General features: G+C 47.5%; 1 protein-coding gene across 4 annotated transcripts in view; it reads left to right on the top strand.

The window, feature by feature from the left end:
- The first annotated feature begins 1035 nt into the window (after nt 1-1035).
- The window catches only part of DENND2A (DENN domain containing 2A), a 61618-nt gene continuing 37526 nt past the window's right edge, over nt 1036-25127 (top strand). For 2 of the 4 annotated variants that reach the window (XM_075052003.1, XM_075052002.1), the window contains exon 1: nt 1036-1192. In XM_075052003.1, the coding sequence (XP_074908104.1) occupies nt 1080-1192 (113 nt within the window). In that variant the 5' untranslated portion in view covers nt 1036-1079. The remainder of the gene's footprint in view (nt 1193-25127) is intronic. The other 2 variants (XM_075052005.1, XM_075052004.1) reach the window with 1 other exon arrangement.

Raw genomic sequence — 25127 nt, 5'->3', positions numbered from 1 at the left:
GTGCTGGGTCTCCTGCTTAGTCCTGAGTCAGCTGGCAATGTGTTAACCTCATTCATAATTACACAGCTACAGCAAATTGCTCATTTCCTTTGCAAAGGACACATGCCTTTTATAAATCGAAACTAATGCACCCGCTGCTGAGGATGCAGCTGATGACAACATCATCTGTCTCTCCCTTTTGGAAGCTTTTGTGTATGTGACCGGAACCCGTCAAAGAGTGTGTTTTAGGGGACAGGCACCACAAAGGTGATGCTGCAACTCGTGTTGCCATCGTGGCTGTCCAGCAAAGCTACTGTCTCGTGCAGGGAGCTGCGGCCTTTCACAGTGGGAGTTTGGTTGGCTCCCAGCTTTAGGTGTGTGTCTGTAACTGTATACTTCTACTCAGAGGAAAAAAAAAAAATCTCTTTTCTGATATTTTAATGTACCCCGGGGACCAAAAGCCTGTAGGAAGAATTAATCCACTTCCCAATCCATATCCCTCCCTCGCTTTAACGGGTAGCTCAGATCTGACCAAACAAATCTCTGTACCAACAGGGAGCTGGATTACGGCCCTGCGCAGGTGAACGGATCAGCTGATGGAAATCCTTCCGCAGGCTTGAGGCTTTCCCGGCCAGCTGCTTTCCCGTGAAGCGTCTGCGAGCTGATCAGATGCCGCGACAGGTTCCTTCAGCAGCGGGAAGCTGTTGGGAGTCACCGGTGCCGGCTTGGTAGCAAGTAGGGACTTTCTGCTTTCCCTCGGATATTTCTGTTTGTAACCGGAAAGGCGTCTTGCGCACCTCATCCCCGTTTTTACTTTCTGGCCCTGCCACCGGCAGCCCCCCTCACCTCCGTGCAGCCCCCCTCACCTCCGTGCAGCCCCCTTCCCCGCCGCGCACCCCCCAGCCCCGGCATTGCCTGCCGTCCCACCGCCCGGGGTGGACGCCGGCTGGCCGGCAGCGCAGGACGCGGTAATTCCCCTGGGGGGGGCGGGGGCGGTTGCCATGGCGGCGGGGCGGGGCGGGGCGGCGCTCCCGCCGGAGGGCGGCCGGGGCCGGGGCCGGTGCCGGCGGGGGGCGGCGGCAGGAGCGGCGCGGCGCTGCATGGCGCGGCGGGCGGGGAGCCCCCAGCCGCGCGTCCGCACGCCGCCAGCCCGGCGCCGGGCGCTGCCGCCATGCCGGGACACGGCCCCCCACCCCCGCCGCCACCGAGGAAGGTAGGGGGGGGAGCGCGGAGGGGGCCCGTAGCGGGGCCGGGGCAGTGGCAGCGGCGCGGCGTTACCGGGGGAGAGCGGGCAGAGGTGCTGGGAGGCAGCCTGCCGCCGCCTGCACACCGCTCGTCTCCCGTGGTGGCGGTCGGGGCGCGGGGGATCGGTGCCGCTCCAAAAAATCTCTTAATTCCTTTTCCCCTTCAGCCACCGAATTGGCTTTTCTTCCCGCCGGTACTGCGTTCGGCTGCAGAGACGGAAACCGGGGGGCGTGAGCCGAACCCCCCCGCACTCTCCCGGCCGCTGAGGGCTCCGCCGCTCTCCCGTCCCCCCGCTCTGCTTTCCCGCCGGGACGGGGAGGGCTCCTGCTCCCTCCGTCCCCGCCGGGTGCGGGTGGGCCGGGTCGGCTGCCGGAGCAGCTCTCGACCGCGGGCGGGTGGGAGAAGGGCCGAGGGGACGTGGGGAGCTGCTGAAAAGCCGACCCAAGCGCTTCGGGAGCGACGGGGCGGAGGAGTGGAGGGAGCCCTGCCACCCAGCATGGGGCCTCTGGGTGAGCTCAGCCCTGCCTGGTCTCCGGCGACAAAAAAGACGAGGAAACGCAAATTCTTTGGGAGAAACCGGGGCCCTACTGGAGCAAGCAGCAGAGTCCTCCTCAGTTTCAGCAAAGCCCTGAATCCCTCTGTGATCGTAGTGCTGCATTTCTCTCTCTCTCTGCTCTGGATAGCCTGCTTTTCTCTTTACTTTGCCTTCAGCAGGAGGAAACATCTGCACTTGGGTACAGCCTGTAGCTTAACAGGGTGGCATTTCTGACTCCTGTTTGGCATCCATGAGAATATTCACCTGTCCTGGGGAAGGAAATGCCAGCTTGCTTTCCCCCTGTGGTACCCAGGGATGATGCGTGCTAATGGGTTAGGTATGGAGTTGGTGAAGGGGTACGGTGGTTGGGAAGGGGAACAGGGAAGAATATACAGCTGTCTGCTGCTGTGGTCCCAGGGTGTCAAATGGAAACTGTAGGGTAAACCATGCAAGGTGTATTTGGGACACTTTCAGAGGATTTGATTTTATGAGTCTCCAAGGAGCCTGGCTGTTGTTGCCCAGTGCTGGAAAAGGGATGGTCTAGCGGGGATTGAAGCTTTCTGACTGCTGGGGGCTGCACTGGAGCCTTGCAGGAGCAGGCAGTAAGTGCTAAGCACAGGGTGCTTAATCATGCTCTTCACAAGACCACAGTTGGTTTCCTGGACAGGTCAGCAAGTTGTATGGGAGCTGTTCCTGACCCTGAGGTGTTCCCGGCCACTTGCCATTTAAGCAGGTTGTTGCTTTTGGAGAGTAGCGTCTCCAGCCTGGAGCTCAGCTAGGAGGATAAGGTCAGGGGCAGAGGGATTTCCGTGGGGCTTTCATTTGCTACTGGGAGGGGAGCTGCTGGTGTTTCTGGTGGATTAAAAAGCTGTTTTCTGTGTTGGCTGCCACCTTACTGACCACTCATTCTTGGTGTGTGGCAGCAAAGTCCAATAAAGTGTACTGGCTCCATTTCTGAACCATCAGAACGGGAGTCGTTACTGCATCCTGCCAGAGGAAAGGAATGCGTTTCCTCGACCCTTGTGTTGTATTCTGAATTGTTGTCATCGCAGTAGTGTTTGTGGGGTTTGTTAGTTGTTGGTTTATGGGCTTTTTTTTGTTTGGTTGTTTGGGTTTTTTTAAATAATCCAAACAGTGTTTCAGCATGTGAGAATGGGTACCTACCGTGTTGGGACAGACTTGGAAACAACTGAAAATGCTAAGTATGGAAATGAGAGGAAAGCCACAAGATTTCCCAGGGTAATACAGCGCCTCTTTGAGAAACGGAAGAGAAAGCACTGAAAACAAAGGGCACTGGAGCGACCCGGTATGTAAAAAGCAGGCTAAAGATTTATGGCTCAGCTGGGACCTCTCTTTGCGTGTGGGTGAGAAGGTTGTATGCTGAAGCCTGGGTTGGCCTTTGGCATGTCCCTGTCCTGACGGTCCTTGCAGAAGTTGCTCCCTGTTCATCAGCTCAGATCCCCAAGCACAATACTTCTTGTAGACCGCAAGTGCATGTGCAGTGTCCCAAAGTGCTGCTTTCGGTAGTGTACCCAGCTCGCTGCCTTGGGAAATCTTTTAGGACATTTTGTCTGCAGAGACAACCACGTGATGGTTTCTGTTCTCTAAAAACAAGAAGGCCATTTAGATCCTTTGTCAAGTGCTTACAATATGCTTGTCTTTCTCCCATGCCTGGTGTATTTATGTGTTAGAAATGTTCATTTTGACAAGGAGATGATAAATAAAGACCACATAAGCTGCAAGGCTGTGGTTTTCAGAGATGATCTTAATCTAGCAGGAGCTTTTCCACTGAATTATTCTTAACATCAGCCATAATAACTAATTCATATGGACAGGAGTTAAAAACTCTGTTTTGCTGGGCGCTCTGGGGGCACAGTGGCAAATGCAGTCCTTGCCCCAAGTTTAAGAAATTTGCCAGTGAGATCTTCGTGCAACAGAGCCCGATGCTTAAACATGGAGAGATGCTGGGCATTTCAGAAGTGCCTGGTAAGTGTTGTGTTCTTTTGGATCCCCCTGAATGCATCATCCAAAGCAGCTGGTTCTCTCTTTTGTAGCACCTGACATTTATTTCCTGACTGGAACTGTGCTGAAGCTGCTCCTTCCTAAGTGGAGGCCAGACCAAGGGGAGAAAAGGCTCTGTAGTGCACCATTAAGCCCATGAGAGTGGAGAAGAACCTCTCAAGCTCTCGTTGAAGCTGGTTAATTGTGATGATCAGCTCTCTTAGACATCCAGAACTGGAGTATAAGCTCTTTAGGGAAGCATTTTTTAGCGGAAGGATTTAAGTACTAGTGATACGTCTGATATGTCTGTTGGCAGGATCCCAAGAGCTGGCTGGAAGAGGCCTCTACTATGAAGGAAATGCTGAAATAGGACTTTTAATGAACTTGCATAGCAGTCCCTTAAGGACTGAGAAGACTCTCCACAGGGAAGAAGGGAGTGGGATGTAGCTAGAAAGAAATTCCTTGTTGCATTCAAGTTCTGACAGTAAATGAGTGAGCCAGTTTCGCCTAGATACAGCTCAAATAATGTTCTCTCTGAGGGGTAGCGAACTGCAAGCACCATTTTACCCAGACAAGGCTGGAGAAGAGACAGTGTTTTCCTGATTGTAGCTCTGAAGTGCAATGGAAAGGACAATAGGATGCTTATCTTGCTTCTGGGATTTTTCTCTGTTTTTTACCTCTAAGCGGCTTTACCAACTGCTGGAAAGGAAAGCAAAGGCTGAAATGTGTGAATATGCATGCCATTTGGTGGTGGTTTCAGCCCAGGTTTTAGTGAAGACCACTTTTGTTCTCGGTGTCTGTGCTCAGCTTTGTGTACACCATATGTTTGAACTGCAGGCTCCTAGCTTCATGAAGGCTGTGCTTTTTGAAGGCTTCCACAGAGGCCTTGGGTGATCTTGAAGTTGGGTACCTAAGACAAAGAAGCTAGAGTCCCTGGAGCTGCTGACTCTCTACAACCTGGGTTTTCAACCAAGGGCCATGTGCTCTGCGAGGGCCAGGTGGAAGCCTGGCACAGAACAGGCTGAGGACCAGTTCAAGGTCTCTGTTGTCAGTATAGCACTAAAAGGCATCATCACTGTCTTACATAAGTAAATACTTAAGGTCTTGTAGGCCAGTCCTATTCAAGATCTGTCCCAACCTTTACGTGGTTTGCCACCTAATTGGGTCAAAGTACTCTGTGTCTGTAGACATGGGACTGATGAGGCGAAAGTCATAATGCCCCAGTCCCATTCCTGATCGGAGCAATGGATACTTCCCTGCTGCTCGTGTGAGTCTTCACCAGTTCATGTCTTTTAATGAGCCAGGAGCTCGGTGCAAACCCACAGCTTAGATCTGTGCACTGAAACATCTTTGGGGCTCTGCCATCATGATGGTCCTGTCCCTTCTGTGGTAAGATGGCTCTGAATCATATAATGTGGTTCCATCCCATTACCGTTGCAGTTGCCAACAGAGGTCGTGCTCTTGGGATAATCCTGGTGTGATGGCCAGGGTAATCCTATGCTGAAACCCCCTGGGTTTGTACTGCTCTGAGGTAAATATGTTGCCTAAACAGTGATCAAATGTGGGGTGCCGCATGTGTGCGACAAAGACCCCCAAAAGGGGGCTCATGAGAAATCTTCCTTGCAACAAGTTTGAAACGCTAGGACTCCTTTCCTTAATGCAGATAACATATATTGAGAGCCTTATTTCTGTCTTTTTTCAAATAGTACTGTCCCACAGTAAAGCTGAGGGGAAGCCAGGCACAGTTGGAAAGATAGAAACTAGAGAGAGTAATGTCCTGGTGGAATGAATGCTGTGAGTGCTGGTATAATCTTCATTCTTTATTTCAGTGCTTCTTCCCCTACCCAGGTTAGGGAAACCAGCTGCAGCTGGCATACTGTTAGTTCAAGGGAGTTAGCAGGGCAGATTCAATAGTGACAATGGTGATTAAAGGTCAGTTTTTACTAATTAAACTTGTTACAAGTTAGTACATCTCTGAGGCCTTCTTGTACATTTGGGCGAGGTCACCCATTGCTGGGACACTGCCAGCCAGGTTTGCTTGGGGTCCTTTTTTTTTTTTAAAAAAAAAAAATTGGTCGTGCAAATGAGAATTTGGCTTGAGTGTTACCTGTTATCTTTATGTGCTGTTACACGTGTCCTTTGCTGAACATGAGATACATCTGTGTTCAGAATCTGACAAGCAACTCGTGGGCTCTTGGGGTAAAGCCTTGGGTTGCTCATTGGGAGCAGGGGGGCCAGGAGAGGAGGTGGTTGCCCTGTGGCCAGGCTGCTGTGTTCAGCCCGGGCAGGAGTTGCTGATCATCAGTTCCCCTGCGCTGCAGCCAAAGCTCTCACTCAGCCCTGTGCTCCTGGGCTGGGAACTGGCAGTGTTTATGCAATGAAAGAGAGCAGAAGATGGCTTTTCCCGAGCACTGCCTCTGCCCATACATGTGCTGGCCCAGAGCCAGGATGGAAACTCTGTCCTCATGAGCAGAGAGGGGGAGATGGGAGGGGCGAGAGACGGAGAGGGGCCCAGAAGCAGAGGGAGTTAAAATAAAAATACCAACCCACACAGAGGAAAACCTCTAACAGATGGGCCTGGCTATCCCCTGGGTTCTTCACGCAGTTGGCTTCACGTGCAGCACTGACGAGGTCTCATCTAGGAGTATGGGTATGGGGCATGGATGATTTTGAGATGCGTGATGGAAGATCAGAGTAAAAGGCAAAAGGAAGGAAGCTAGACGGGTAAGTTGTTGTTTGGCTCTATCTGTGATGCCTGAAGTAGGATTTGTGAGTTGCTACTGGTGCTGTGCCACTAATAAGGCAGATGCTGCTGCATGAGCTGTTGGAGGGGCGTTACTTTGTTTTCAACCGTGGCATCCTTTAACTGTGGCAAGTCTCCTCTCCTCTGTGAAATAGTATTGCTAATGCTGATGGAGGTTTGTTTCACTGGTCTTGTTCCTTCTAGCACACATATAGCAGAGAGCTGTCGATCTGGATTGAGACTAGTATAAAGATAGGTTCTGCAATTAGATGCTGGCAGCTGCATTTTCCTATGCCCAGCTCCTCATTAGGCATCATGGTAAGTAATCAGATTTGCTGAACAGTTCAGCACATGGGGTGCTGACCTTGCTTGGAAGGGTCTTGCCTTGGTTAGATATCTGTGCAGGAGGCTGTGCCTGGCAGAAATCTGGTCTAAAGGAAGCAGTCAGAAAAGTTTGGCTCTGAGCTTGTTTGAAAATCTGGCCCAGACACTTCAAATGTCGAGAGCTGATGATGGTTAGGGGCAGCTCGAGTGGGGAAAGGTGCCACCTCACTTGGAAGAGTACGAAAGAGTTCTGGGTGGGATCCTGCCAGGCACTGAGACTCCTGATCCTGCAGATCCCCGAGAGCAGATGGCTCCTGACCAAGTTCAGGCACGTAAGTTATGTTTCCAGAAACTTACTGGGGACTCTGGCAATCCACCAGAGAGACTGTTCCAGGGGGCAAGGACTTACTGCTCTTTGTAACCAGAATAATTTTAAATGGTTAGATGCTCTGTGTTTTAATTAAATTTCCCTTTGGGAATAAAAGTGGTGAAGTGTTTCTGTGATCCTGCTACACTTAATTATTCTGTACAGTGTCCCCAGTTTGGCAAATCATTTAAGCAGACGTGTAGGTCTACGCATATGCTTAAATCCAGAGCACTTTGGCTCCCGGTGCAGTACCTCATTCCTGCTCAGGGAAGTTTGGACTGGACTTCATGCAATCTAATTGAAGATAGTGGGCTTTAAGCATAGGCTTAAAATTAAACACCTGCTTAGGTGTTTTCCTCATCACAAGTGGTCTCTCACACACCCAGTTGTATTCTGTAGAATCATTTTACATTAGCGATATCCTTGAACATTACTTTCCTCTTAATATCCTGCGAGACTTCTTGCCAAGTGCTTGCTGACAAGCTGTGTTAGTGTGAGCAGTTCAGGTGAGATGCTGTCACAGCCCTGGTATTTTGCTAGCATTGTGAATAGGCATGCATATGTGAATGATTAAATCAACTCATCAGGGTGTCATCTGGAGAGGAACAAATGCTGAGCTTGCTTTGCAGGCGGGGGGGAGGATGAGATCCCCCTCTGTATTTTTTTGCTGAAAGCTTTTTCCCTCTGCAGATGTGCAGCTGCTGTAGTTCTTTGCCAAAAGCAGGCCGTGACTTTCAGAGCTGAGGAACGTGCACACATCTGTTTGCAGAGGAGAGCAGTGAAGGGGCTCTGGTCCCCTGTCCTAGGGGATTATGATCTCGTGATAGATAGTGCTGGCTGTCATGGAGGGAAATGGCAAATTTCACAGGGCACTTGAAGGCCCTGCATAAATATGAGTTTGCTTGCCAGTGTCAGCCAAACTCCACCTTGCTAAATTAAAAAGGAAAGAACTTCCAGAAACTTTTCAGACTATTGGAGCTTTTTCTTTAAAAATGTTAAGACCCCACACCCGCACCTCTGAAGATGGGTATATTATCCACATACAAAAATACACAATGTTTCAGCTGCAGAGTGTGATGTGAATATAGGCTTCACATTTTCTTTTAGGTAAGAGTCGAGTCTTGGGTGATTCAGACCTTAGAGTGGCATAGTAGCAAAGGGAAATAAATGCCTCTTACTAAAATCGAGATGGGTGTCTTCTCCATCGCATGTAGCGCTTCAGAAATCAAAAATGGGGCCAAAACCAGACTCTGAGGCATCCTCCACAGTCTACTGAAGTCCATGGGAGCTTTTCTGTCAATTCAGTGAGCTTGGGATCATGCTGTAATTGAGAATCTGTTTTTCCCTGCCTTGGCATGCTAGGCTGTATGTGTGGTAATCTGTAGTCAAATTCTGCAAGAGAATTTCTTACTGAAAAGAGATGTATAAGGTATTGAGCTTTTTCCAGATGATGTAAGAAACCCTGATCTATCTGGCTGCCATTTTTCAGCTTTGTCAAACTCTGAGAGAGGCCTGAGAGGTTTCCTACTGGGAAACCAATACGTGGTAACTGGTTTTTGCATCAGATTTCTGTCTCTGTCCCCCAAGATTACTATGAGTGACTCAAAGTTGAAGTTTTGCCATGGTGTCACCTCTCACAACAGACCTGTACTTGTGTTGGTGAAGGATAGTGACGGCTATCACTACTTGGTCTGTGCTACAGCTTGCCCCATCAGTATCCTCTTGTTTGCACAGTAGGAAACTTTCCTTGTAGGATGATTTAGTATACACAAATTCAGTGTGAAACCAAGGTTTCCCCCTGTTACATTCCTCCACTAGTCAGAGAAAGACACTTTTGGGTGTGTTTCAAGGAAAAATAGGATCGCCTCTAAAAGGCACAAATTTTTGAACTAACATTCTGACCTGTAATATATTGCTTCATGTCCCACTTGCTTAATGTTTGCTTTTGTGGGGTAAAATTATTTTTCTGATCCAAAGGAATCTGGAAATATTATCAGAAACAGAGGACTTGCCCTGTCAGAGCAGTGAAGGACTTCAACTCTGACCAGCAATCACTGCAAGAATAAAAATTCTAACTTTTCTGTGCTTCAGACCAAACTATTCACATACACCAATCCCAGTCCCTCTGCTCCTTCATGCTCAAGGCAGCCTTCCCTTAGATTTTTATTATTATTACTGTTAGTAGAATAGAATAGACTATTTCAGTTGGAAGGGACCTACAATGATCATCTAGTCCCACTGCCTGACAAATTCAGGGCTGACCAAAAGTTAAAGCATGTTGTTAAGGGCATTGTCCAAATGCCTCTTAAACACTGACAGGCTTGGGGCATCGACCACCTCCAGTGTTTGACCACCCTCTTGGTAAGGAAATGCTTCCTAATGTCAAGTCTGAACCTCCTTTGGTGCAGCTTTGAACCATTCCCACACATCCTGGCACTGGATCTCAGGGAGAAAAGATCAGCACCTCCCTCTCTGCTTCCCCCCCTAGGAAGCTGCAGAGAGCAATGAGGTCACCCCTCAGCCTCCTTTTCACCAAACTAGACAAGCCCAAATGACAATGTGCCTTCCAGCCCTTTCACCAGCTTTGTGGCCCTCCTCTGGGCACATTCATCAGTAGTGTTTTATTTTTACTTCAGGCTCCTGGTAAATATCTGCTTTTTGAAAAATCAAACCTGACCTTGCATTACATTGATTTGTCTTTCTTTCTGTTGTTGAGTAAAAAGAAATTTTCAAAAAAGCCTGGAAACAGGTAGTCACCAACCCATTCTTTTTTGCTGAAGGACTTAAAGAAGTTCAGCCATCTCGCTGTCTCTGTTGCACACGTAACTTTTTTCTTTGTTTTTTAAATTGTGAACATTATTTTGCAACAGACGAGATTTTTGTGTGACTTGCCATTAAATCCTTGAATGCGGAATTAAGCAGAAAATTGTATAATGCAACTTTTCATAAGCAGTTGTTTCACAGAGTCAGCATAACTTGGTGAAACACTGATGAAGCACAGTGAGATGTATGTGGGTGAGATCACCAGAAAAACAAGGTAGTGTCAACTGTCATTGCTGCATTATCTTTAGCTGAGCAATGACCTGGAAGTGAGGTTCAGGGCTTTTTGGTCCTTTGGAGGAAAATTCTGTGGTATTTCGTTTTCAGTTTTGTGGTTGAATAAAAAAATGATGTAAATAACTACTTGGAGAAAGGTGACAGGGTAGCCCCGTCTCTTCCCTTTCCTCCTGTTTTTTCCCTTCCAGAATAAATGTGGTGGGAAGGAGGGGAAGCCTAAACAAGTGTTTCAGCTCCTTGTGAAGGGAAGGTACACACAGAGACACACACACGCTGGGTAATGTTGTTTCACAATAAAGAACCTGACTCTTGTAAGCTTCCTTCAGATGACATCAAACGTTTTCTTGCAAGTTTCTCTCTCTGTTGGGGTTGGTTGGTTTTTTTTTGGCATACTGAATTTAGATCAAACTTGGCAAAGATTATTTCAGTTGATCAGAAACCGTAAGTAATTTACTCATCCAGCAATGCTCAAACCTGTTTGTGTTTTATGCAAATTGAATTGCTGAGACCATGCAGCTGTATTTCAGGTATGTGAGTGCCTCTTGCCCAGATAAGTTAGTTTCTAGACCCTCTGTGATCAGGTAAGAGAAACAGGCACTTTTACAGCACATTTCAGAGTTTGTGAGGTGCTTACCTCGGGGAGAGAGAGTACTTCTAGAGCTAAAATTACCTTGAGAGTATCAAAGAGGCTAAAAGAGTAGCTCACGTGGACATCAAGAGTTAGCTGAGAAGGGTCGGCCCATTGTTCCAGTTTAGTTCCTGCATAAAAAATTATGTTAATCTGAGGTATCTGGGAGCATATTTGCCATATAAACTGCTTGCTCTTATCTCAGTGTACAATATTTTCAAAAGTCAGTCTCGCCAAACATAGGACCCAAGGCAGGACTGATTTCTTATTCATCATCGTTTTTACCTGTCATCAAAAGTCAGATTCCTGTGAAGAAAGTCTGAAGAAAAGTGATTTCTTCGTTTTATATGATAACTGTATTTACAAACACTATACATCTCTAATATTCTTTTTTTTGCTTAGGAAGGCATATAAGCAAAGATAACTTCTTGCTAACCTATTTCTAGAGCCAAAATTTCTCCTCTGTCTTACTTTTTATTAGGAATGCAGTGGACCCACTTGGAGAAGTGGATGACAGATTTTTATTAAGTAAATGCTATCCAGTCTGAATGTTTGAGTTACTACATGTGGAAGAGATGGGAAGAAGAATGCCTACTTGAATGCCAAACATTTTTCTTACCAGCCAAAAAGTAGATCAAGTATAGCATTACATAAGCTCTTCTTGCACCTCTTCTAATAGGAGAAAGGGAATTTCCCCTAAAAGATTGAGTTCAGGTTTAGTTTGCCAGTAATGTCTGTAGACATTCTCTTTTCAATAAAGGAAATCTAGTTGTTATCAAAAGATCCATTGTGTTCAGCCATGGATCATTGAAGCAACGTAGTGCAGCTTCTGCCTTTGCATAGAGAAGGTGGTTCTGGTGAGGAATATCTAACTGGCCTGTTCACAGGCTATCTAATCTAGAGAACATGTGCATTTGTTAAAATCACCATCTTCTGTGGGGAGAAAAGCATTTAGGGACAGCCTCTTTCCTGAGCCAGACCTTTAGAGCTGAGTGTGTAATACAGGTATTTTTGGCGCAAGGGGGGTGGGAACTTCACAGAGGAACCTGCATATCATCAGGGTGTTGTACCAGGTAGGTCACCGGTCTCCTAGTGCTGGTCATCTACTGTGGGAAACCTCATTTCTCACCCTGCAGGAAAACTTTGTATCTTTTTAACATGGCATGAGAACCTCTAAGACTTGTCCCCTCCGGAGAGGTTTTATGGACTTGAGCTGAGGGACACTGCTTGGGTTTCTGTAGGTAGACCTGTGTTGGTGAGGAGCAGAAATGAGGTGACTGTGGAGGGTTTGGTGGGTGAAATGCAAACCACACCATAATCACTAGACTCAAATCAATACCTTCAGTACAGCTAGGATTTTGCCTTGCATTGCACTGGAAACAAGATGTTTATGAGCATTTAAGATGAAAGGGGATGATGTTTATTAAATAGTTCCGGGGACAGAGCCTTCCGCAAAGGGTTTGACTCCAGAAGACTCCTACTTTGATAGTTCTAGGTACTGTAAAATGTGCCCTTGTGAAACGCATTCAGTGCTGGCTGCTTTGTAGTAATGAGTTTTTCCTGTGCACAATAAACAGTACCGGGGCCCAGTCCAGGACAACATTCAAACATCTTGGGTGGAGTATGCCCTTGTGGTTACCCTGGAATACAAAACTTGGATGCATGTTCTCTGGGTTGGAAGCTTCTGTAAGAATAGGTCTGCTTCGGTTGCGAGATAAGGGCTCGATGGAGGAAATTGTACATGGGTGCTCTGCTTCTGCTCTGTTACCAAACAGTTTGATGTATATGAAAGTAAACAATGGAAATTTAAGTCCTCTAGAGTATGTATTGCCGTTAGCACATCCCTTGGAAGAGAGTAGTGAACAATACGTGCTTGTTTGATAACTCTCCAGTGTCTAGGTTTTCTGCCATGAGAAACCCAAAGCAAAGAGAAAACCCAAATCTCCCATATAAATGCTTTCAGTATTTCTCAGTTTTGTTTTGTTTTTTTTGGTTTGTTTTTTTTTTTTTAAATTTAGTTATGAAATAACTTTAAGCTTTTCAAAAAATTGTACCCTGATCTCTCTGAAAGTGGAACGAATTTGGGAAGAAAATATTTTCTTTTTCTAATAGTGAGAATTTACAGCACTTGTTAGTATTTGCCAAGGCAGCCTTGCTGGTAGGTTCATGGCCTCCCTAATAGCTTCCACTGAACTGTTGAAGTTTGTTAGGCACTACGGAATTACTAGGGACAAAAGACCGTGGAAATGTGTTAGGGATAGCACAATTGTGTATCTTGTTTTAGCAGCCATTTTTTACTGCTTGCTTGCTGGTCAGTTGGAGAAAGGTAAAAAATATCTCTTGGGGCGGAAAAGGCGCCTAATAATAATGATTTGAAAGGGATTTTTTTTGCAGTTTTGGGAGGGGTTTGGCTTGTTTTCCACAGAGAAAATGAGAGTGAATTCTCTCTTTTACAGTAATTAATGACAGGTTATCATAGGATAATCCAGGTTGGAAGGGATTGCAGGAGGTCTCTACTCCAGCCTCCTGCTCAAAGAGGTTCAGGTCTGAGCTCAGACCAGGTTGCTCAGGGCTTTGTCTGGTTGGGTCTTGAAAACCACCAGTAATGGAGACAGCAGGGCTGTTCCAGAGCTGTATTAACCTCGTGGTGAAAAAAATTTTTCCTTATATCAAGTCTCTACGTTGTTTCCACTTGTTCCCATTGTCTCTCATCCAGCCAAGAGACAAGCAGCCAAGGAATTTGCTTCAGGTCACACACTGTGCTACACCAATGATTTTGTTTTTATGAGAAGTAAAATGTTTTAAAAGTCATGACAGAATGTGGAAACCTGAGTCTCGTTTCTGAAAGGGACTGGGGCGCATGGGTGGCAGTCCAGATCTGACCTGGACATGCTTAGGTGCAGAGCATCACTGGGTCAGTCTGTCCATCTTCCCAGCCGCCAGGACATGAGGAAGCTCTTTAGACCGTGTCTGGATTAATCAGTTCTTCTGGAAGTGCTATTTTTAGGACTGCGACCCGTTATCTCCCATGTTAGCAAGTTTTGCCGGCTCTGTGGAGCTGGATCTGGCACCTGGTAAGTGCCAGAGTTTGCAAGCTATGTAGGTGCATGAAGATGCAGAAAGATATTCTCTTAATTTTCCCAGCAATACCTAGACTACGTCTCCTGTTGCAATCAGTAAAAAAGGAATGCATGCTTACAATTATTTGAAAATGTTAGCCGCTTTTACAATGTTTGTTTAAAAATAAATCTGACCCTCAGTGGATTTTGAAAATGGGTCTTAAACTTCAAAGTCGTGTAGTCGCTTCTGAAAATTTTACCTTTGTCTGTTTATTTTGTTTATTTATTTCCCCAGGGCTTTTCTGCCACAAAGGTGGCAGAAGAATGTGCCAGCAAGCCATCATGGTGTCTTACCAGCATTTTTGCCTGACGCTACCAGAAGAGGAGATCTTTTTTCCCTCCTGTTACACAGTTTTCTTTTATGGTCAGAAGCTGTACCAAAGCCCATGGGGGAGAATGTACGGATGGTTATATGCAATAGATTTGCTCCTTACGCTCTGCCCTTGTCTGGTGGCTCAGGGAGCCAAAGAGCAAAGGGTCCTTCCTCAAGCTGTTTTGCGCTCAGGTTGCTAAATGCCAGGTTAGTGACGGGGCACGGGCAGACAAGCAACATGGTGATGTGAGTTGATTTTCTGTTTGTATTGCTTTCTTGTCCAGGGGTGCCAGTGTCAGCGCAGGGGGAAACCCTTGTGTTTCCCCAGGCCATTGCCAAGCCTCTTCCGTGGTTCCTGCGCTCAGAATCACCCTAGGAGGGAGAGGCTGTCGAACCACATGTGAGAGTGAAAGGGGTGGAGGAGGAAGAGCGATTTTCCCTAGGATTTGGGGGTTTTGGGGGGGGGAGGTTCCCCACTTTTATTGGCCGGGAGTGCAATGACTGCTTAACCACATGGATGGGGCTCGCTCCCTCCCCCACGCTTCCTCTCCCTGGCAGAGCACAGGCTCTCAGATTTCCTCCCAGCGCGGGCGGATGGCGGCTCTCAGCTACATTCCTCTTAGTACAAAAGAAAAGGAAAAACTGCTCTCCACACGGGCAGATGGCCGACTGTTTCCTGGCAGCTCCGCTCCAATGTCCTTTTTCCTATTGTCCTGACAAACACACGCACACATGCACGCACACACCCACAGAGAGCAGCTTTCCTCCTGGAAAAATAAATAAATGCAAGCCCTCTTTGCAGAGGTTTTTCTTCTTTGGAGCTGTGCAAGTTTCCTCCTCGTGATGGGTAAATCTTTGGCGGCTGACATGCTGCCTGGCCCTGCTCTCTGCTGAGGAAGGTTGAACAAGGGGATGGTGTGCTGCTCTGTGGTTGAAAGATTTCAATAAGGAGTAAGATCTCCGATAAGCAGATTCTGCATTTGTGATGGCCGAGATATGTGGGAGAGTGAGGGTGGGAGGAAAGAGGAGGTTGAGCAAGGCAGGGGGAAGCAGGGTCTCCAGAACCAAACAGCAATCTACAGGTGACTTTTTGCTTGAGCTCAGAAGGTGATGCTTAATAGAGACAGACTGCAGCGGCAGCTCAGGAAGGTCTCCTGGAGCATGCAGCTACCAGGGTTCTACAGATGGTGCCCCAAGGTTGTAGTGATGGACACTTCAGGAAGCTGTGTGCTAAATCCTCATCAGGAGGGGCAAGAGTCAGCATCCTGCAGGGTGAAGGCCACCAAAGAAGAGATTTGCTGAAGCTCCATTTGTCTTCCCCAATGATAACTTATTTTGGAAGAAGTTGAGGTTCTTTGTTTTAATGCTCTCATTTCCTTTCTGAATGTGAGACAATTTGTCTTCCTGCCAGGAAACTCTTTGCAGAGTTGCTCCTCGAAGGGACCTTTTTGGGTCCCGTTTGTGCTAGAATAGCAGAGGTTATCTGACCACATCGAAAATGAATTCCAGTATGGCTCATGAGCTGAACACTATATTTTAGTGGCAGGTTGTTTCCTATGTTGTCAAATGTTTGGGTTTCTTATAAGCATAATAATAACCCTGAATTCTTTCCAATTCTTTTTACACTAGAAGTGTTTTACTGTTGTAGTAGGACTGGTATATTTGTAACACAGCATTTGTATCAGAGGAGAGAAAGTATCTACACCAACTGGCTATACTGGTAGAAATGCATATTTGCCAATGTAGTTTTGTCTTTGTTGGGGACTGAAGCCAGTTCCACTGCATCTGCTAGGAATCCTGTCTTGGTGTGGCTGATAGACGGTTCTGCTGGCAAATGTGTGCTTGTGTAAATCTGGTCCATATTTCTTTTGTTTTATTCCATATTGACTACAGTTGTCTTGTATGTGGGTAGTTTCAAAGCCAAAGAAAACAGGTATGAAACGCCGGCTCCACTGATGTCATCAGCAAGCTCGTGTTCGCTTCAGTAACACAGGATTCACCGCTAATGTCTTCTTCAGCCTTGGCTTAAAGGAACTGAATTTTCATTTATTAGGCTGCAAAGCATAAGTAAATATTATCCCACTTTGAAAGGGACTGAGCAACCCCACTGTGTGCACACATGCGCTAATGAAAGATCTAAAACACAAGGAGATGATCTAGTATTGCCAAGAACCGTCACAGAAGAGCTGTCCTCTACTCCTGCCTTCACTTCCCAGGGCCTTTGTTTCTCCATCTGGAATTACATTTTTTTAAATCTTTTGTTCATGACTTCCTTGTAGAAAGCTTAGCCTGAAACACGTCATTCCACTAAAGATTGTAATTATACTTCATTTTTGCAGCCAGATTGGGAAATACTGAATCTCTTCCTTCCCTTTGAATTTTTTCTTAATATTTGTTAACCTACCTGCAGGAGTGAAGACTTATCATGTCTCTAAGCAGTAATACAAACCATATTTGGCACCAGAAAGAAAAACAGTATTTACCTTCTATACATGCAGGATTTAGCTGTGCTTGTGAGCAGTGAATTAGAAAAAGAGCATTGCTGTTTTGTTTGATATAGTCATGTAACATCCCACCGCTAACCCTGGAAATGCTGTGTTTTCCAGCTGAGGGTGTGGTTGCCTGAAGGAAGCTGGAGGGATGTCGGATACCCTTTGAGTTGTTGAACGTTTTCTCTGTTTGTTATGTGTTTAGAGGGAGGAACAAAGGGAAAATAAGACAATGGGAAATGTGGGACAAGCTTAATAACAGTGGGTGCAACGAGCCCCACCTTTAACAGAAGACAATTCACATTGTGAGACCCTGGTTTTGATTTCTGTCTTCAGGTCAATTTTTTTTGTTTCAGTCTGCAGTTTTCCATGCTGAGCATTGCCTCTGGCTGAATTACTTTTGAAAGCCTTCAGCCAAAATGTTTCAGCTGTTTCAAAGAGTGAAGCTAGGGGATAAAAATGTGCTGGTTCCCCTGTGTTAGAAAGTACATCAGGTTTTTCTTTTGCTAAGACTAATCTTACACTTTGAAACAGAAGTGTTAAATGCTGTTTGGACCAGGAATTTGTCCTTTGCCACTTCTGTGTCATCTCTACCTTAACTTCTCCAAGGCTCTGTGGGAAGAAAATTTCATCTGGCACATGGTCGGCAGAGGTTTTTATTTTTGGTAGCCACAATCTTCAGTAGTTACCTTGTTCCTGAATGTGCCCTCCTTACAGCTCCCTGTGCCAGGCAGGTGATGCTGGTGCTATCCCTGTGGAGCTTGACTACAACCTTCAGCAATGGGTGGTGGAGGGAAGTAATGGACAGGAGGTGAGAGTAGTTTCTCAAGGGTCCAGCTGCTTTACTACAGAACAGGGATGGCCTAAGGATGCAACTGAGACCCAGGGTGACCCACCAATATTGCCCACAGCAGGTCCTGCTGGCTCCCCTCTTCTTGTTGCTGAGGGTTAGCTTCTTTCCAAGCAGAACCTTGTTGCCAGCCCAGTCCTAACACTGGTCCTATAATAAAGCCCCAACCTGGGAGTCATATGAGGATGGATACATGCCATCTGCAGTTCAGAGCCAAAGGCTGGCCACCTAACTGGTGGTACAGAATACGTTTCTGGGGTTTGGTAGGACCTCTTTGTAAATCTCTGCCCAGGAACAGTGGACTAGACTACCTGGAGTTTGTTTCTCCTGTGCCATTGATTTTCCTGCCAGCACCGTAGCAGAAAAGAAGCAGAAACAGCTTAATTTACTAGTATCCAGAAGAGGCAAAGCCTGGACTAGGAAGGAAGAAAGAAAGGAAAAGATCCTCAGTCCTAGTCAAGGTCAATGATTTGGACATAAAGATGCAGTCATTCTGCTTCTAAAGAAATAACTGCTACACTGTGCATGCTGGGTGTGCAATGAGGGAGAGGTGTGGGATACACTTAGGATGTTGACAGTGGAAATGCATGTATGGAGTCCAATGTTTTCAATGTAGACTATCCGCATAGGGCAAGTTGTCTCAGATAAGCACTGTGGATATGCAGAAGCTATATCCAGGATTTCAGGATGTTTGGTAGCTAGGAGAGAGCTGTAGTGGATAAAACCTGGGGAAATATGCAAGCTCCTCAAGTTCTGCCCTCTAAGGGTGGGCAGAAAGGAGGTGCTCAAGCCAATCTGGTGTCAGGTGGCTTTGTTTTGGTGATACCAGGCCTGGGGGCAGGTAAAAAAAACAAACTGGAAACTGTAGGGAAGCAGTTTTTAAGGTAGCAGATTGAGTGGTGGAGGCTTCCTAAGGCTGGAAGTGTGGAGGGGAGGCTGCTTCTGCTAGAGCAGGGAGGTAGGACGGCAGCGGGCAATGAAAACTAAGGCAGGGCTAAGGGCTGGGATGATCTGGGAGAGCCTGTAGTTTGGGCAGGGAGGGGGAAGTAAGTGGAGGAAGAGTCTGCAGCTACAAGCCATCATAGAAAGTCCTTAGGGTGGAAGGAAGGTATTTGGACAAGCTGGGTAGAGAAGGACTGGCTAAGCAATTATTTGAGGGGACAAGTCTGGAAAGAGAGGAATACAGGGAAGCGGTGATGGGGAGGCAGGGAGAGCCTGGCTGGGACAGCTGATAGTGAGTGTGAAATTAGCAGTGGGTGAAGAAACTGGGACTTGAATCACAACCTTGGAGAGCTAAACCTAGGCTATCTGGGCAAGGGGAGACCTGAGAAGCATGAACTGGTATTGAGTAGGTGAGGAAGATGGTATGTAACAAGGATCTGGTGTGAGGACGTGAGAGGACAGAGGTGGGGGCGGATCAGAGAACTTTTTTGCAAGATGGGATCAAACTTAAAAATAACTGTCAGGCTTGACTGGGCGGTCACAGTCATCCGTTTGGTGCGTCTGTGATCTTCAGTGCAACAGAGGGGACCTGCTCTGCAGGTAAATCTGGGTAATGTAGCAAGTGAAATGGGTGTCTGCAGGGGTTCCTTGCTTAATTTGGCAGGTAATGAAGGAGAAATGGCTAGGAACCTCCTCACCTGCCCTTCCCAGAGCTTGCTGCCATGTCGGACAAACCCTGAAAGCGGAGGTTTTGCCAGCTGCAGCCAGCTGTGCCTTCCCTGGCCTGGGTGCCAGACGTGGGGCTGGCCCCGTGGCTGCTTGTGCAGGCAGCGGGGGTTGCGCTTGTAACAGTCTGAAAAATCAAGTCTTGCTTGCCCCTGTACTAAGAGCAAATTGTAGTTTTGCCTGTAGTCTGTGCAACCCAGTTTGCCATTTATATGGTTATACAGGGAGCAGCAAATGTCCTTGAAGGGAAGCAGTGAGGAGAAAGCAAACTATTCAGTGACTCTTTCCCAGCAATATGATTTCATCCCTTCCCTGTGCTTCAGTGCTCATCAGGTGTTCCATGACAGGTGACTGATGTCACTATCTGAGCAGAAAACTTTTTGCTTTTCCCCCCTTTTATTTCTTTGCTGTTTTAGTGAGTTGAACTAACTAGCTTGCTAGCCCTTGCTAGCTCAGAAAGGACTTCACAAGCACTGGAGCTGATACAAAGGAAGCAGGAGCAAGAAGGGAGGAAAGAGTAGGCACACCCTTAGTCGATGGCAACTATTAGATCTGATCAGGCATGTCCTTTACCAAGGACAGGGATGAGACCGCATTGCTGGCAGTCAAGGCAGGAGCAGGGGCCCAGGGAGAGGGAGAAGCAGATCAGTCCCTTTAACCGTAGTAATCCTTTAAATCAGGTTAGTGACATGTAAGTGGGCAGAGTTTGTTCTGTGGACTTAGAGAGGGAGAAGGTCAGTAGAACAAATTCTATCATAAAATTAAAGACATATCATAACACACAACACAGCTTTTCTGCACACAGGCTGAATGCCGACACTGTGAGTTTCTGCATTCCTTGCGTTGCAGCTTTATTCCTCTGACACAGGGTGCATGTATGAAGAGAGAGGTTGTGGTATGTCAATTCCACTTGGGGTTTTTGAAAATAGTTTGCTCTGACACATGGGATTCTCCTGACCCCTGTGTAAGTCCTGTAGTATAAGATATGATAAATCAAAGGGAAAAGTTAGGACGAGTGGGGCAAGGGGGGTAGGAGGCTGTGTGGGATCTGGTTCTAAAAGATATTGTAGGAGCGTATCGCTTCCCAGTCATTGGTCCTTCATGGATATGTTTACATAAGTTTATCCTGCTTTTTTTTCTTTAATAAATGACTTGAGCCTGACTATCTACAATTAGGATCCCATTACGAGTGTGATTAACTGAACGATCCTGCTGTTAGTGTCTTCAGTCTCCATGGCCAGCAGGAGACTCGCGTGGCCAGGACAATCGGTCCCTGCAAAGAGGTGACAGCTCCCCTTGCCCCAAACTAACTGTGCCCAGCACAGGATGGCAGAGTAGCTGAGGTGGGAAGGCACCTCTGGAGATGGCCAAGTCCAGCCCCTTGCTCAGAGTGGGGTCACATAGAGCAGCTTGCTCAAGACATTGTCCAGTTGGGTTTTGAGTATCTCCAAGGAGACAGCCTCCACAACCTCTATAGTGCTTGGTCACCCTCTCAGTAAAAAAGTTTTTTCTTGTGTGTAAGCTGAATTGTCCTTTCACTGGATGCCATGGAGAAGCCCTGCTGTTGCAGAGGTGGCCCATCCTCCCAGACTTTGGGCTACGCTCATCTGCAAGGCTGACTGGGAGAGGAAAGAAGTGGACTTCATGGAAGTCCTCTGAGGAGAAACTGTTGCTGCTGTCAGCTAGGGAAGGCTCATGGCACATGTTGCAGAGCTTTGCGTCAAACACCCTGAGCTCAAGTTTCAGAAAACCCTTGCCTTGCTGCTGGGTTGGCGTTGGGCACCTCGAATCAGTGACTCCCCCACTGCAAACATCTTGTTTCACTGAGGGAGCCTGCTCTTGGGTCCTGTTGCCCTTCTTGGCTCTAGCCGCATCCCCGCTCGGCTGTTGTCCTCCCTGCTCTGCAGGGGCTCACCCCTGAGGTCATGCTGCTGCCAGGGACCTCGGGAAGGCAACATACTCATACCCAGGCCCAGGGACACTGCCTGGTGCTGGGACTGTGCACAGGGGCCCATGCAGTCGCCTCTGTGTGTGTGGTTGTGCACAAGTGCACATCTTCATGCCTGCTTCCTCCCCCAAGGGGAAGTGGGCTCCAAACAGAGCAAGGGCTGGGGGAGGGAGCCTTGAAGGCTTTAACTGTTGGCTTCCCCTTACTCATGATTTTCCTGTTAGTGTTTTGTCTTCTTGGCATCCTTCCTGTTCTTTATATATGTATGTTATATATTGTCTCGTTGTTCCTGTCTGTATGTTGCATCCTTTGTTCTGTAAAGCACTGGAGCAGAGAGGTATTACTTGCAGGCTTTGTCTGGCTGCTCAGGGTTACTCGTGAAAGTAACTGGAGAGACCGTTTCTGTGAGCACCAAGGAGAAGAAACGCTGTGTGTGTTTTTTCTTCTTGAAGGAGAGTTTGACCAGCTGCAGGTTGCTCCTGCTGCTGTGAAGCCTTACTGTTTATATGCACCAGTCGTGTGGCTAGTATCCAGTTACGGACTTGTATCCGATTTTTGTGCGAGGTGCAGAGTAAACAGAGCAAAGAAAATCTTGAGACATGGCCTCCAGCACGCGGCAATGATAATACCCAGCCCCAAACCACAAGACCCTTTGAGGTATGCTTGATTTATTCCCCACAAACAAAACAGCAAAGAAGAGAGGCCTGGGAGGCTTGCTGCCATTGCTGCCTGACCTTATCGGAGGCAAGACTCCATGTGTGCAACCCCTGCGCTGGCTGTGTACGTTTCTTGTGATGTAGACTGCAAGGCATTTGGTGCTCCTCTGGCTTTTGTCATCGTCTGGTGGCCGCACCAAGTACAGCGGGCAAAGCTGGTTTCTTGCTCTCCCTGAAAGAGTTTAGCTTGTATTCCTCTGGAAGACTTCTTTGTCCTTTGGGAGTGGGAGCGTGCCTACTGTCAGCGCCTCTTTTTTATTCACTGGTTGCTTTGGAAACATCGTGTAGTATCTAGTGCCCTGAACCAGATGTGCGTACTCCAAAAGCGTTTTGATCGGAAGTGGGGAAGAGGGCATTGGGGAAGGGGGGACGGGAGGAAAACTTAAATTAGAAGAAAGCCAAACAGCTATTGCTGGAGACAGATGATTACAGCTCATTTCAAGGCTGTTTCCTGCATGCCAATGGTAGATCAGTAAACAAACGCCTCTTTGCGAACACAAAGCAGGCAGGAACTCTGTTTGGAAGAGAGAGGTCGGGGTAGGTCTCACTTTGCTTGGTAGCAGGAAGCCCCTATCACATGTCCCTGGGAATTGTGAGGCCGGGTGTGTGTGGGAGATACAACGAGAGGCTTCTGCTGGGAGACTTAACATCCTTCCCAGGGTCCGGCCAACAGGTTTGAGAGCTGCCTCCCCTCCCTCTTTCCTCCCACCTCCTCCCCTGTCCTTCCTTTCCCAGTTTAATTTTGAAACGATATCAGATGACTGCTTTGTTCCCCCAAACAATGGCAGGGATTACTGAATAAATTGCAGTGGCGAGGCTCTCCAAATGGGGCTTGGCATCTTCTCTCCCCTTTTATAGCCTTGCTGCTCCAGGGTGTACATGCCAGAAGCAATGGCCCTGGGCTCAGGTTGCCGCAGGGCTGTGCCTCCCATTGCCAGTAGAAAGTTCTTGTGTGGTTTTTAGAGAAAGCAACGACTGGTCAAGAAGTACCAGCTTGATGTATGTATGTCCTTCTCGGATTGCCTGCTAACTGAACTCAGCCCTGCTTGTTTCTTCTAGGCAGTTTGTAGGGCCCTGGTGTCCTGGTTTCGACTGGGATAGAATCGCACATGAGGCAGGAAAGCAGAGCATTTTGGATAACACTTCTAAGCCTCTGGCAGGTCTCCCTTCACCATCCCTACATGCAGAGTCTCTCGTGCTCTCTCTCCCCACTTCCCTCCCTCTTTCCCTCCTGTCCACACAGTCGCATCACCTCCCTTGTACCAGATCAGGTGCATGTTGGACCCCTTCCACGAGCTGCTTTGTCTAAAACTCTCAACGAGCTATAGCAGGTCACAGAGGTGCTCCAAAGAGAGCCCGAGCCAGCACACAATCAGGGTAGTGTGTGGTCGATTGTAGCAGAGATGTGGGGAGACAGGAGGAACAGGAGTTCCCCCTGCCCTTTGCAGTGAACTGTCATGTTAACTCTGGGTGCCTTGTGGAGCCAAACCTCGGTAGAGAAGACCTAACTTTTATTTTCCTACTGGAGGCAATTTTCTATCACTGCCATCCCAGTTTTCTCTTCTCAGGCATTGGCAATGCCTGTGGGTCAGGCCTGCAAGTTGTTTCTGGTGACCTTATTAACAGAAGAGATGATCCCATCACCTTTGAAGTTCATTTGGGCTTGGGATTGGCCCCAAGCAAATTATCTGACTGTTGGGCTGATTGGGAGGTACTTTATTATTTTCTGCTATTTTATTCCAGAGGTGACTCTCTTTTTCCCTCATGTCTTCCAATGTGTTTGCAGAAATGTTTACTATTTAGGGCAGGACCAGCTAATGTGCTACAATAATCCCCTAGGTGATGCTGAGGACGCGCTATATACCCTGCTGCTCAAGGGTGAAGGCACAGCACTCTGTGTATCTCCTAGGGATGACTTTACTCCCCTAATTGGCATGTGTTGTCAATGGGTGTGTTGGTAGGTACCTGGTTGTTGTCACGTTGCAGCATCTGATGTGTTGCTGGTTTGGACACTCCTGGCCCACTCTTTAATCTGCCTAGTGTGAGTGCATTGCTTTGGTTACTTCTGCCACACGTGGTGCCTGGGGAGGACAGATGTCCCTCTGGTCTTGGCTCCAAGTCATGCTGATCTGCTGATTGCAGTGGTGCTCCTTTCACAGGAGTCTCTTTTGCAGCACTCGGCACTGCTTCGTGCCTTGCTTCTGCTCACCGAGGGCGATAGGGCCTGTCCCATCCACTATAGATGAAGAAACGAGTGCACCTCTTATTCTGTTTTATCTTCTTTTTGGCCTCTCCCACAGGAGAGGCACATGACCGTGCTGAGCACCAGCACACATTTGCTCATACCCAGATGTTTGTTTTCAAGGCAGTGTTTGCTAGGGGGCTATTGGAAAAGGCTGAGATACGGAGTTTCCTGATGGGGAAATTGTGTGATTTTATCAGGACAGAGGAGCTCATCCCAAGCGAACATTCAGTGTGGCAGCAGGGCCACAGGGGTTGTGGGTATGCTGACTCCCATTGTTGTCACAATTCTTACTGCTAAAGGCAGTGCCGAGGAGCTCCAGCCACTGACCCTGCTGTGCAAAGCACTAAATGAGTGATGAGTGAAGAGACCCCTGCTCTAAGGGTGTTGTAAGCCAAGTGTAGAGCAGCCTCTGTTGCAGCTTTGCAGGAATCTGCTTTGGCTGCCTGGGTGAGTCATTCTTTGGCCAGGGATGGGAGCGATCGTTAGTTTTTCATTATTCTCAATCCATAACAGTTAACGGATGGATGAATAGATTTTGTTCCTTGGGCTGGTAAATTTTCTTGACAGTGTTGCAAGGCTACTCTGTGTCTAGAAGTGAAGTGGGTGTTTGTTCCAGTTACTAACGAGGAAGAGAAGCCAAGGGGGTTTATTGTCTGGGTAAAGAGAGTCCGCTAATGGTTAGCAATGAGCTGCCCTGAGTGTGTACACATTGAGTTGACCCAAAGTTCACTCCTCGCCTCAGGAACGTTGCCAGTGTGGGATAAAGGGAGGGAGAGAAAACTGCGAACAAACAAGACTGATTTTTTTTTTTTTTTTAAATTTTTTCCTCTCTCTACCCAAAATACTTGAACAGTGGAGACGAGAGATCCTTTTGTTCTTTACTGTTTCTGGTGTGGTGGG

This window comes from Buteo buteo, chromosome 19 (genome assembly GCF_964188355.1).
Source record: "Buteo buteo chromosome 19, bButBut1.hap1.1, whole genome shotgun sequence".
NCBI lineage: Eukaryota > Metazoa > Chordata > Aves > Accipitriformes > Accipitridae > Buteo > Buteo buteo.
This window is presented reverse-complemented; position numbering and strand designations above follow the sequence as displayed.